The sequence below is a fragment of the Microtus oregoni genome, unplaced genomic scaffold (genome assembly GCF_018167655.1).
Source record: "Microtus oregoni isolate MIOR12 unplaced genomic scaffold, Mior012 000005F_ref0000423, whole genome shotgun sequence".
NCBI lineage: Eukaryota > Metazoa > Chordata > Mammalia > Rodentia > Cricetidae > Microtus > Microtus oregoni.
The window spans coordinates 42,647,466-42,662,107 of record NW_024543064.1 but is presented as its reverse complement, the minus strand read 5'-3'; the positions used below and the strand labels follow the sequence as shown (position 1 = coordinate 42,662,107).

The window sequence follows — 14,642 nt, the reverse complement described above, 5'->3', positions numbered from 1 at the left end:
TTTTTTTTTTTTTTTTGGTTTTTCGAGACAGGGTTTCTCTGTGGTTTTGGAGCCTGTCCTGGAACTAGCTCTTGTAGACCAGGCTGGTCTCGAACTCACAGAGATCCGCCTGCCTCTGCCTCCCGAGTGCTGGGATTAAAGGCGTGCGCCACCACCGCCCGGCTAGGAAAGGTATCTTTTACAAAAAAAAAAAGTGTCTCTCCTTAAAAAAAAATAATTAATTCTTTTAAAGAAGGAAACAATCTATCTTTTTCATTATATATACCAATCTAAGTTCCCACTCCCTGCCCTCCTCCGATCCCTTCCACAAACCCTCCCACCCCATCCCCATCCAATCCTCAGAGAGGGTAAGGCACATTGCTTTGGGGAAAGTCCAAGGCCCTTCCTACTATATCGATGCTGAGCAAGGTATCCGTCCAAAGAGAGTAGGTTCCCAAAAAGCCAGTACATGCTGGAAAGGTGTCTATTATCCTAATAGAATAGAAGTTTGATTAGAGCTATACTTTTTCTCTTCTCCCTTCCCTTCCTTCCCTCTCCCTTTCTACTCTCTCCTGTGACCCCCACGCTCCCAATTTACTCAGGATATCTTGTCTTTGTCTTCTTCCTCTGTAGATCCATGTATGTCTCTCTTAGGGTTCTTTTGTCTAGGTTCTGTGGGATTGTAAATTGTAGGTTGGTTTTTCTTTGCTTTATATCTAAAAGACACTTATGAGCGAGTACATATTATGTTTGTCTTTCTGGGTCTGGGTTATCTCACGCAATATGTTTTTTTTCTAGATCCATCCATTTGCCTGCAAATTTCAAGACATCATTATTTTTTTCCGCTGAGTAGTACTTACTCCATTGTGTAAATGTACCACATCTTACTTATCCTTTCTTCAGTTGAGGGGCATCTAGGTTGTTTCCAGGTTTTGGCTACTACAAATAATGCTGCTATGAACATAGTTGAGCACATGTCCTTGTGGCACAATTGAGCATCCTTTGGGTATATACCCAAAAGTGGTATTGCTGGGTCTTGAGATAAATTGTTTCCTAATTTTCTGAGAAATTGCTGTACTGATTTCCAAAGTGGTTGTACAAGTTTATACTCCCACCAGCAATAGAGGAGTGTTTCCTTTACCCTACATCCTCTTCAGCATAAGCTGTCATTAGTGTTTTTGATCTTGGCCATTCTTACAGGTATAAGATGGAATCTCAGAGTTGTTTTGATTTACATTTCTCTGATGACTAAGAATGTTGAGCATTTCCTTAAGTATCTTTCAGCCATTTGAGATTTGTCTGTTGCGAGTTCTCTGTGTAGGTCTACACCACATTTTTTGTTGGATTATTTGTTCTTTTGATGCCAAGTTTCTTGAGTTCTTTGTATATTTTGGAGATCAGACCTCTGTCTGATATGGGGTTAGTGAAGATCTTTTCCCATTCTGTAGGCTGTCATTTTATTTTGTTGACCGTGTCCTTTGCTTCTCAGTTTCAGGAGGTCCCATTTATTAATTGTTTCTCGCAGTGTTTGTACTGCTGGGGTTATATTTAGAAAGTGGTCTTCTGTGCCAGTGAATGAAGTGTACTTCCTATTTTCTCTTCTATGAGATTTAGTGTGGTTGGTTTTATGTTGAGGTCTTTGATTCATTTGGACTTGAGTTTTATGCCTGACGATAGATAAGGATCTATTTTCATTCTTCTACATGTTGATATTCAGTTATGCCAGCACCACTTATTAAATATGCTTTCTTTTTTCCATTTTATAATTTTAGCTTCTTTGTCAAAAATCAAGTGTTTGTATATGTGTGGATTGATAGCTGGGTCTTCGATTCAATTCTATTGATCCTCCTGTCTTTTTTTTATGCCAATATCAGGCTGTTTTCATAACTGTAACTCTATAGTAGAGTTTGAAGTCAGGATGCCTCCAGAAGTTTCTTTATTGTATAGGATTGTTTTGGCTATCCTGGGTTTTTGTTTTTTCCATATGATGTTGTGTATTGTTCTTTCAAGGTCTGTAAAGAATTTTACTGGGATTTTGAGGGGCATTGCATTGAATCTGTAGATTGCTTTTGGTAAGATTGCCATTTTTCCTATATTAATTCTACCTACCCAAGAGCATGGGAGATCTTTCTATTTTCTGGTGTCTTCTTCAATTTCTTTCTTCAAAGATTTTAAAGTTCCTGTCATGCAGGCCTTCCACTTGTTTGGTTAGAGTTACTCCAAGATACTTTATGTTATTTGTGGCTATTGTGAAGGGTGATGTTTCTCTGATTTCTTTCTCAGCCCATTTATCATCTGTGTAAAAGAGGGCTACTAATTTTTTTTTTGAGTTAATCTTGTATCCTACTAAATTACTAACGGTGTTTATGAGTTGTAGCAGCTCCCTGATAGAGTTGGAGTCAGTTACATATACTATCATATCATCAGCAAATAGTGACAGTTTGACTTCTTTTCTGATTTGTATCCCCTTGATCTCCTTTTGTTGTCTTATTGCTCTAGCTAGGATTTCAAGTACTATATTGAATAGATATGGAGAGAGTGGACAACCTTGTCTTGTTCCTGATTTCAGTGGCCACTTTTAGTTTCTCTCCATTTAGTTAGATGTTGGCTGTTGGCTTGCTGGATACTGCCTTTATTATGTTTAGGTATGTTCTTTGTATCCCTGTTCTCTTCAAGACTTGTATCATGAAGGGATGTTGTATTTTGTTGAAGGCTTTTTCAGCATCTAATGAGATGATCATGTGCTTTTATTTTTCAGTTTGTTTATATGGTGGATTACATTAATAGATTTTCGTATGTTAAACCATACCTGCATCTCTGGGATGAAGCCTACTCGGTCATGTTGGATGATTTTTCTGATTGTTCTTAGTATTTTTTGACTATTTTTGCATCAATGTTCATGAGTGAGATTAGTCTGTCTGTAATTTTCTTTCTTAGTAGGATCTTTGTGTGGTTTGGTTATCAGAGTAACTGTAACCTTGTAAAAAGAGTTAGGCAATGCTTCTTTTCTTCTGTTTCTATTGTGTGGAACAACTTGAGGAGTATTGGTATTAGCTCTAGAAGTCTGATTTTTAACAGCCATTTATTGATCACTTGCTGTTTACCAGGATTAATCTAAGTTTGGGAGATAATGAACCATTACTCCTTGCCTAGTGTAGTATAATGGTCTGGAGAGATGGCTCAGTGGTTAAGAGCACTGCCTGCCCTTCTGAAGGTCCTGAATTCAGTTCCCAGCAACCACATGGCGGCTCACAACCATCTGCAATGAGATCTTGTGCCTTCTTCTGGCCTGCAGGCACACATTCAGACAGAATACCAAGAATATTGTATACATAATAAATAAATCTTTTCAAAAAAAAGGTGTAGTATTATGCAGTTTTTGGCTCATGATTGTTCTATACAGTGTAGAAAACTATTGTTGATAACTTTGCTTTTGGTTTGGAATGACCGAGTTTTTAAATATATAGCAAACAAAGGTGAAACAGTACCCAGGGAGCTACAGATGCAAAATATCATCAGTATGGGCCCTTACAGCATCCATCAGCCATGCTTGGAGTAACCCAATTGAGAGAGCAAACAGAAGATAACATCAAACCAGGGCTGGTAGACATCTAGCCGAAATCCACTGGGGAAGCCTCCACTGAGGCAGCCAACTGGAGTTTCCCAATGCAGTGTCCTAGGCAGAGCGGAGTGTCTCCCTAGGTGAGGCTTCTAAGTAAAAGAAGAAATAACAAATCAGCCATTTATAATCACCCAACAAAAACTGACTGGGAAAACCTTGAACAGTTTATGCTGGGGTTCCTGATCAAAAGTCCCAGGCTGAGTAGAATTATCTCCAGGGATGAGCTTTTTACCTTCTCTTTCCTACTGTAGGCATTTTTATACTGTAGGATAAGTAGAGCAATCAGGCTTGGAAGTAATTTACTTTCTAGTTATTGGCAAGGACACAGTGATTTTAATACCGTTAGTTGTCTGCTGCTTTCCTTTTTTACAAAGTGAAGGGACCAGCCTGTTCCAGAACAGGAAACTGGAGGAGACTAGCTCCTTGTTCCCAGAGTCAGCTTTCAACAAACTTAAAAGTATAACAATTTACCAGTCTAATGTGCACTACTTCACAGTAGTGTAGCAGAGACAATGTAAAACAAAACATGCAGTGAAATTAGCATTTGTTGTAATTCTAGCCTGTGTGTGGAATGTGGAGGAGGGATTAGCTAGTACAGTGCTGCTTTTAACACACTTCTAGCACTGAGTGGCAAGAATGGTGATTTAATCCCACAGTAATCTTGTGAGTTAGGTACTCTTTTATTCTAATTTACAAATGAGAATAAAAACCACTTAAGTACTTCACCAGGGGCAAGTACCAAGGTATAAGAAGAATTTATGCAGTCAAGAAATTTAAACTTACACAGTCTGCTTTTCTTAAATACTAAACAGGTTAGAAGTCAACAGACATTCTCCTCTCTTCACTTTCTACTACTGACACAGAAAAGTTTAGTCTTCCTTTGTCCTCTTTTTCCCACAGGGGAATAGTTCTCCCATCAAGGCCCTGGCCTCCAATGATTAATGTTTTATATCACTTCTGGCACTTTTCAGCCATTATCTTTTAGTGAATTACTTTTTCTCTGTCAGTCTTTTTTGTTTGAAACTTTGATTGGATACGTTAGACTGTCTCATTCTGTCTTCCATGTTACTTCATCTTTTCCATCTTTTTGTCTCTTTTTGCTTTGTGATTTTTTTCCTGTGTCTATAATTTAGTTTCCTTTTATTTTTCCTATTTGTATTTAGTTTGCAGATTTAAATCTTTAACTTCAATACATATGTGTATTTTGTTTGTTTTGTTTTTAGACAGGCCCCCATAGGCTGGCCCTGTATTCCTGATCTTCTTTCCTCTGCTTCCCATCTATTAGGATTTCAGGGATTACTTACCACTTACTAATATTGGGTCCTTCACTGCTACCCAGCTTTGGTTCAGACCCTCTTCTCTTGGTACTATACTCTCTTGTCCAGAATGTCCTCTCTTCTCATTGCTGTAAATGTCACTTTCATGATGATAGCTTCAGTTTATCTTTGTGGTTCAAACTCTTTTATGAGCATACCTGATAAGAAGTCAACCATCTCCTCTTAACTGCCACACAGTTCTCAGGAGTCACATGCCTACCGGGGCCCTGCTGCCTGCCCTGGCTCTCTTTTTCCTCTGAGTAAATAACATCACCGTCTATCTCAGGGTTCAAGCTAACCAGAGTTGCCAAAATCATCTTGTTTTCTTAGCTTCTGTATTAATTCGTAAACACATACTTTTATTTAAAGCCCAGTCATGCCTTCAGAGACCACTCTGTCTTCTGCAGCCATTCTGTTCCACACACCACCTGTCCTGTTTTGTACACTGCATTAGTCTTCTACCTGGGAGGTCTGAATTCCTCCCAATCTTCTGTTCTTTCATGCCGTTGTTTTCTCATCAGAACTGCAAATGGCTATCTTAGAATGCAAAACCCACACTACCATTTCTTAAAACACTTTGTTGCTGTCCTGGCCTTTACTTCTGTATGCAGTTTCCCCTGTGTCCTCTCCACAGCTCCTTCACCTGTGTCCTCTCCACAGCTCCTTCACCTGTGTCCTCTCCACAGCTCCTTCACCTGTGTCCTTCTGCACAGCTCCTTCACCTGTGTCCTTCTCCACAGCTCCTTCACCTGTGTCCTTCTCCACAGCTCCTTCACCTGTGTCCTTCTGCACAGCTCCTTCACCTGTGTCCTTCTGCACAGCTCCTTCACCTGTGTCCTTCTGCACAGCTCCTTCACCTGTGTCCTCTCCACAGCTCCTTCACCTGTGTCCTTCTGCACAGCTCCTTCACCTGTGTCCTCTCCACAGCTCCTTCACCTGTGTCCTTCTGCACAGCTCCTTCACCTGTGTCCTCTCCACAGCTCCTTCACCTGTGTCCTTCTGCACAGCTCCTTCACCTGTGTCCTCTCCACAGCTCCTTCACCTGTGTCCTTCTGCACAGCTCCTTCACCTGTGTCCTCTCCACAGCTCCTTCACCTGTGTCCTTCTCCACAGCTCCTTCACCTGTGTCCTTCTGCACAGCTCCTTCACCTGTGTCCTCTCCACAGCTCCTTCACCTGTGTCCTTCTGCACAGCTCCTTCACCTGTGTCCTCTCCACAGCTCCTTCACCTGTGTCCTTCTGCACAGCTCCTTCACCTGTGTCCTTCTCCACAGCTCCTCACCTGTGTCCTTCTCCACAGCTCCTTCACCTGTGTCCTCTCCACAGCTGCTTCACCTGTGTCCTCTCCACAGCTCCTTCACCTGTGTCCTTCTGCACAGCTCCTTCACCTGTGTCCTTCTGCACAGCTCCTTCACCTGTGTCCTCTCCACAGCTGCTTCACCTGTGTCCTCTCCACAGCTGCTTCACCTGTGTCCTCTCCACAGCTCCTTCACCTGTGTCCTTCTGCACAGCTCCTTCACCTGTGTCCTTCTGCACAGCTCCTTCACCTGTGTCCTCTCCACAGCTGCTTCACCTGTGTCCTCTCCACAGCTCCTTCACCTGTGTCCTTCTGCACAGCTCCTTCACCCGTGTCCTTCTGCATAACTCCTTCACCTGTGCAGCCTGGTTGAAATTTCTCATAGTGTTTTACCCAGTGAAATCTTCTGCCTTCTCCAAATAGACTTGGCCATTTCAGCCTCTCTGCTCAGACTATCCTTTATTGTCTCCTACAGCTCTTTCATGAGCCCCACTCTGCTAAACAAATCTTCTATTCTTTAAATGACCCTTTACCTTTGTTTTACAAGATGATTTAGCACAGTTTGAATTGCTTGTATATGTGGTAATTTTTCATTTTTTAACTGCTGAAATATGAGCTCTGTGAAATAGGTGTGACATCTCTTCCCATCTAAACCTAAGACCCAAGTGCCGAGATAATGAAAAGAGAGAAAACAAGAGAAAAGAAAGAGCTTGTTTAAGGGCATTAATGATAAATCTGGGAGTTAACTTTACTCTCTGAATTCTAGTTGTCTACTTTTTAGGTAATTTTAATTTAAAATAAAATTTTCAGCCATGTGTTGTGATGTGCTCTTGAAATCTCCAGCACTTGGGAAGTAGAAACAGGAGTGTAAGGAATTTTAAGCTAGTCTCAATTGCCTAGCAAATTTAAGGGCAATCTGGGCTACTTGAGACCCTGTTTTAGATAACCACCATAAATAAAATAATTTTCTTAGAGAATTTAACTTGAGTTATTCTATTCCTTGGAGAACTCAAACAACAAATTCCAGCTGCTCCCAGATGCATGAATGTTCCTGATATGAGAATCCCATAAAGGTCTAGATTTGTTGCTTCAAAATTATAATATCAGAGACTTTGAAAATCTAAATGTATATGCTTCAAAGATTGTTATATACAGTAATGTCAAAGACTTATATTAAGAAACATTTCTGAGAGACTTTTAAATTATGTTCTAGATTTTAATGCTTTTTTTATTTTCAGATTTCTCATTTAGGAAATAAAAAAAAACTGCCAAGATTAATAATGAGAAAACTTTATATTACCATATTAATTTTGACCTTATTTTCTCACAGGAGCCTCATGGATGGGTTGTGGACTTGGTAAATAAGGTATATATACTTTATTATTACTTTGGTTTTGAGATACTATTCCCATTTTCTAATGTGATTCCTGGTAGCTGGGTATTTTAAACAAATGATAATTACTGAGAATAATCAAATATTATTTTTCTGTTGCTGTGATGAAATGCCATGATCAAAAGCAGCATATAGAAAAGAGTTAGTTTTGGTTCACAGTTGAGGGACAGAGTCTATAGGCTACAGAAGGCATGGCAGCAGGAGACAGAAGTAGGAAGCTGACTGATCATATCTTAGGCACATACAGGAACCAGCGGGTAAGAACAGGAAGTGGGATGAGGCTGTAAATCCTTAAAGCCTGCTTCCAGTGACACACTTTTTCTAGCAAGGCTGCACCTCCTAAGGATTTCATAGCCTCTTCAAAAGTGCTACCAACTGGGGACCAAGTGTTAAATGTGTGAGCTTATGGGGGATATTTCTCATCCAAACACCACACGTCAGAACGTTTAACTGAGGAGGAATGTGGTATGGCTCCTTCTCCATTTGTGTATGTGGTATACACAACTGAACGTCAAGTTCGGGGGACACCTTAGAATCACATTCCTAGTGTTCCAAACGCAATCTCACAGAGCATGGTGGTAAAGTAAAATATTAGCCTTAATTCTTTGTTGAAATTATTACTGTAGAGTATTTCTAAATTAATTCATGCCTGTTTCTTTTCAGTTTGGAGAATTAGGTGGATTTGCAGCAATCCAAGCCAAACTCCATTCAGAAGATATAGAACTTGGGGTGAGTTAAATCACTCACTACAGTTAATGTGTAGGAACACTTTATTTGGGTTGATACACAGCTAGGAGACATGATCTGAATACAGCAAGTTAAATATTAAGGTTGATCAGGCTGGGGAGAGAAGCTGTCGTTATAGTGCTTGCTGTGCAAGTGTGAGAACCCGTGTTTGATCCTAACACCCACATCAAAAGCCAAGCATGGTATACATGCTTGAAATAACAGCATTGGAAGACACACCGGCAGATCACTGGGACATACTGTTCACTGTAATTGGATTGATGCAGAAATGATGTGCTGAAGTACCATCTTTAAGTGTTAAAAATTGGGCAGTTCCTATAGGACAAGCAATCAACTCTCCTGGTCCCTCTTTGGAAGAAAGCAGAGTGTTAATCAGGAAGAGAAACTGATAGTGTGGAAAGAGACTGACCTTGCTGCCACAAGTCGGAAGCCTTGTCTTGAGAAGCCTTGAGAGTCACTGAGGCTGTTGGATTGTCATTTGATCCTTATTGAGTATTAATTATGATGAAAATGGCTTTTGACATGAAAGATAATAGTGATTTGAAAAAGAAAAGAAAACAAATCTCTTCAGAGACAGTTTTGTCTAGTTTATTTGTTTCTCAAGAACTTGCTGTTTAGGCATTGAGTGATGTTAGAAATTAATTTCATTTCTCAAGAGTGTTGAAAACATTAAATAATTTCCTAGTCTTTAAACACCAAAGAACACCCCCAAATTTCTACCATACCTGAATGAACACTGGGGATGGATACATATAGGATTGAAGATTTATTCTCTATTGTATTAAATGTTCTGGAGTTAACAGCCTTCTCCAAATCGTCCTTTAGGTCAGACCATTTTCCAAAATAACTCTTCGTGGTTACCGGGGTGGGGGTCTGGGTGATAGGGAATAGGAGGGGGAATTGTACATTGAGGAGCTAGTAGTGTACTCAGCTCTTATTTCCAAAATAAGTATAATTAAAATTTCATGATAAATTCCTGATTTCTGACCAATTAAGGTGATTGTGTCCCAGAATAAATTTAGGTCATATGATAAGACTGTTTAAGTCATATTTTTTTAACTTGAAAAATATTGGGAAAAATAGTCTCATCCCCACCAGTTAAAAACATCTACAGTAAAAATGAAACTGGTCTGTCCTATACATACACCTACACCCCATGTTCTCATCCCACGCCTTCTGTTTTCTCTTCCTTCTCCCTTTCTCTAAAACAAGTGTTGCCAGGCTGTATACAGTAGTACATTTTCATTTTTGTTATAGACCATTAATGTTCTTAGTGCTCCAGGCTACTTTTACAAAGGCTGCACTGTGATGCACTTGCTTGTTAAAGTCATTGGATTGTTTGTTGGTTTTTATTACTGCAGAAAATGTTCTTTATATATGTCTTCACATACATGTTTTTAAAGGATCAGTTCTTTTAAAGACTATACGTTTTTAAAATTGCAGTTGATGGCTAAGTCTCCTTCCAAAAAACTAACAACACGAGTCTGTGCTCAGACAAACCCATTTTACACTATGACTGATAATGCTAAATAGTTTTTTAATTTGTGATTTTCTAATATAATTGACAAAAATGGTGTTTTGTTATTTAGTATGCAGTGCTCTGGTATTCGTTAACTAGTGCGTTTCCCCATGTGATTAATGTCTGTTTGCATTTCATCTGTGAGTTGATATTTTAGATCTCAAGTAGTACATTATTAATTTTAGAAATTTTAATAAACTAATTTTTCTATGAGTGTACATGTATGTATGCACATTCAGAGGAAATCTTGGTAATACATGGATCTTGAGGATTGAACTCAGCTAGTCAGGTTGGGTTGCAGGGACCTTTACCTCTTTCTAAGCCACCCTGCCAGCCTTATTTGTATTCATGATGTCAGAAATTACAAAATTCTGCAGAATCATACTTTTCCATAATGGCTTAAAAGTTTTTCAGACTTACTTAGGAAACATTCTCCTACTTCAGAGTTACAGTTTTCTTTCTTTTTATGCTTTTTTTTAAATTTTTAAAACGTGATTCTCGATTTAACAAGTTTTTGTTTTGGTTTGGTTTTTCGAGACAGGGTTTATCTGTAGTTTTAGAGCCTGTCCTGGAACTAGCCCTTATAGACCAGGCTGACCTCGAACTCACAGAGATCCACCTGCTTCTGCCTCCCAAGTGCTGGGATAAAGGTGTGTGCCACCTTTGCCTGGCTTAACGAGTTTATTTTTATATATTGCATGACAAGTGTCCAATACTTTTCTTTCAATAAATAACCAGCCAAAACAAGATCCTCTGTGACTAATTCTTGTTTTCATTACCGTTGATATTTGCTAGATTTGTCTTCCCTCAAAGTTCTATGAGTGTGATTTGTCCCTGGACACCTGTTGCTTTCAATCAGTGCTAATGCACCCATCTTTCATTACTGGCTGTGCTACTATTGCCCATTGGCATTGTTTTCTAAAATATAGTTTATTTTAATATTTTCCACTCTTCTGCATATAATCAACATGTCAGGGGAAAAAAAGTCACTGAGGCCATGTTTGGAATAGCATTAAATGTATAGGCTGGTAAATGGAGAATTGAATATCTTATTTTATTTATTTATTTATTTAGAGACAGGGTTTCTCTGTGTAACAGTCCTGGCTGTCCTGAAATTCACTCTGTAGACCAGGCAAGCCTCAAACTCACTGAGATCTGCCTTCCTCTTCCTCCCAAGTGCTATAATTAAAGCATATGCCACCACCCAGGAAGAATTTACATTTTTATAATTGATATTTCCCACTCAGAAACACAGCGTCTCCCTCATTATTTGGACTTCCTTTCACATACACTTTTTTTTTCCTTCAAATAAGCCTTAACTTTTTTTTTTTTTTGGTTAGAGGATATTACCTCCTCCTCAAGTATTCTCTTCTTTTCAAAAGAAAATGTTCTAATATTGATCATTATAAACTTTAGATTCATTTCATTCAATGCTTCAAAGGAGTTTTGTTGACATTCTCATTTAAATGTCTATATTAATTTAAGTGTGTTGCCTTTCTATCTATGAAATTAGGTTATCTAACCATTACATTTTTCTCAGGTATTTGAAAATGATTTGCTTAATCTTATTCATTCATTCATTTATTTGGTTTTTCGAGACAGGGTTTCTCTGTGACTTTTGGGCCTGTCCTGGAACTCTTGTAGACCAGGCAGGCTTTGAACTCACAGAGATCTGCCTGCCTCTGCCTCCCAAGGGCTGGGATTAAAGGCATGTGCCACCACCGCCCGGCTTAGATTTGCTTAATTTTAAAAGATGAAATGCTCACATTTCACTCTGGTCTTTACTGTCCTCTCACAGGCTGTCTCAGCGCTGGTGCAGCCCTTAGGGGTGTGTGCAGAATACTTGAACTCCTCCGTGGTACAGGTATGATTAAGCCATTTATATCATGGTCAAAGACATGGCAAATATTTCGGAATGGTGCTTAATATAGAATAACTTCTGGTTTTCAAAATGATTGCCCTTTTAGTAAAAATATTGTCAGAAAGTAAGTTTTCTAAGTGTAGGATGCTCTCTAACTTTGGGGCTTTTCTAAAAAGACTGATTTTTATCAGATGTGATTTCTTAGTGTTGTCTTTTTTATAAAGAAGGAGTGTGTGTAGACGGAGGCCACTTGTTTGTTCCCAGCTGCCCAGACCTGAAATAATCACACAGAAACTATATTAGTTAAAATACTGTTTGGCCAATAGCTTAAGCATATTTCTAGCTACCTCTTACATCTTAAATTAACCCATTCCTCTTATTTTATATTTTACCATGGGGCTTATGGTTTACCAATACAGTTTGTAGGTGTCTGTCTCCTTCAGTGGCTACATGGTGTCTCTCTGACTCCACCTACTCTCTATATCTCTTCTAGCCTGGCCATATTCTGCTCTGCTATATGCCAAAGCAGCTTCTTTATTAACCAATGGTAATAAAAATTATTCACAACATACAGAGGGGAATCCCACATCAGAAACCCTGTCTCCTTCACAGGATTGTTTCTGGGTTTGTTGCCTTATGGGTTCTACTAGATTAGTTTTGATTGTCAGTTAGGTATGCTTACTGCCTGGTCTCTCTTTCGAATAATTGCTTAGCAACATATCATGTTTGACTTCCTTCCTTTGAGAATTATAATTCTTCAAGTCATAAAGTAGTCAAAACTGTGAGTGTTCAGTTTTATATGTATGCATGCAAGTGTACACGCACTGCCCTGGAGGCCAAGGAGTCAACATTAGCATTCTTCCTCTATTGCTCTCCACCTCATTCATTCATTATCCATTTATCTGTCTGTCCGTCTGTCTGTCTATCTATCTATCTATCTATCTATCTATCTATCTATCTATCTGCTAGAGACAGGGTCACTCACAGAACCTGGAGCTCACTGAGTGGCTGTCTACCTGACAGTGAGCTCCAGGATTTTCTGGATTGCAGGGATACACTACCACTTTAAAGAGGGGAGGGTCCTGCGTGTCTGAAACCAGGTCCTTATAATTGTATAACAAGCTCTTTACTCATTAATGTATCTTTCTTGCACCTTGAGTATTCAGTTTTCTAATGCTGAAGACCTATTATACTTTCTTGTTTCCCTCTGTTTCAGTTAATAAGTTATCAAACAAAATGTCTTATCAGAATACCTCCATTTTTAATTTTCTTTCTAAGTAAGTTTGTGAACGCTTGCATAGATTGTTGAAGTCGCATCAAGCATAGTGCGCCTTGGGGTCCCTGTTTTTATATGTACTATTCATTTTTGCAAGTACACCATTCTTTGGAGGACGTTTTAACTGAAATGATACCATTTTCTTTAGTATGTGTGAGAAATTGCTGCCATTTCTAAATGTTAAGTGCTTTCTTTAGATATAAAAATAATATGTAAAGGTTTTTAAGGAAATAAGGCAATGTTTAGATATTTAGATATTCTTTAGAAATGTCTAATGTCAGTTTATTAAGCATATCAACATAAAGTTTTTTGTTATGCTTTCATTTTTGAGTTGGGGTGTCATGTAGTTCAGGCTAGCCTCAAATTTACAGCGTAGTCAAGGATCTTCCTGCTTCCACCTCCTGAGTGATAGGATTACAGGTGTATACCACCACATCAAATTTATTCAGTACTGGGCTCAATCCTAGGACTTCATGCTTACCTGGCAAGTATTCTTATCAGCTCTAATCAGTAGTTTAGTAGCTGAAAGATGTAAAAAACAAAGTAAATTGAGTTTTTGAAATGATTGTTAGTTATAATTAGTAATAATTTAATGATTCAAATTCAGAGCTGGAATTTAAATGTATGTATTCTGTGGAAGAAAATTTATCATAAATACTCTAAATGCTAATTACTTGTTCTTCAGAATTTGTAGATTGTGTATACATGCACACACATATTAGGGCAGAGTATACTTAGAAAAATAAACTGGAGGAGTAGAAGATAGATCTACTATCATCTTTAGTTCTGCTGCTATGTCTAGACCTAAGTTTGGTCATTTGTATACACACCGTGGACTATGTTAGCTGGCATAGATTGTCTCCATTACTTGCTCTTTAGTGTGACTTTAGAAGACGGTGCTCCTGTTCTCCCTCCTGCAGAATGGTGACATGAGCAGCACCTATCTCACAGAGTTGCAGTGACGATTTCGTGGCCTGGCATATGCTGACAAGAATACTGACTCACACAGCCCACAGCCCTTCCTGCACTGTTGGCATCTGTGTGAAGGAAGAAATTCTGTCTAGATTATTGTCTGATGTCATTTTCATTCACTGGCTATATAGTCTTGCCTCTGACAGCCAAATACTGTTTTTCTTACCTAATTTTTAAATTTTCTTATTTCATTGGGTCAGTTTACTTCTAGTTAATAATTTACTGTTTCTCCTAAAAAATTTTAGAGGTTCCCGTTCTGTAGCTATGTGTCATGTATCTCATTTATAACAATACTAGTCTGTATGAGGCATGTTTTGCATAGTCTCTGCTTGCTTCTATCCATTTTTAAAAGTTACGTATAAAATATTTACTCTGTTATAAAAATAATCATACCAGGCCTGGGATTTAGAGACAGGCAGATTTCTGAGTTAGAGACCAGACTAGTTCCAGGCCAGCCAAGTCTACATAGTGACACCTGTCTCCAACAAACAGACAAACAAGGGGTATCTATACCTATTATTGTTTTAAAAGAGCAATCTGTGTATCTTGAGTTATTCTTCAGATGACTCTTAGATATAGTGAGAAGAACCGTGCTCATTTTACACTCATTTTAACTGAAGAGACAAGTTAAGGGCACTTGGGATGGTCAGCTAGTTAGTTG

General features: G+C 38.7%; 1 protein-coding gene across 3 annotated transcripts in view; it reads left to right on the top strand.

The window, feature by feature from the left end:
- The window catches only part of Usp24 (ubiquitin specific peptidase 24), a 143,530-nt gene that overhangs the window by 40,065 nt on the left and 88,823 nt on the right, over positions 1 to 14,642 (top strand). For all 3 annotated transcript variants that reach the window (XM_041651379.1, XM_041651378.1, XM_041651380.1), the window contains exons 6-8: positions 7,544 to 7,579; positions 8,270 to 8,335; positions 11,671 to 11,736. In XM_041651379.1, coding sequence (XP_041507313.1) covers positions 7,544 to 7,579; positions 8,270 to 8,335; positions 11,671 to 11,736 — 168 coding nt within the window. The remainder of the gene's footprint in view (positions 1 to 7,543; positions 7,580 to 8,269; positions 8,336 to 11,670; positions 11,737 to 14,642) is intronic.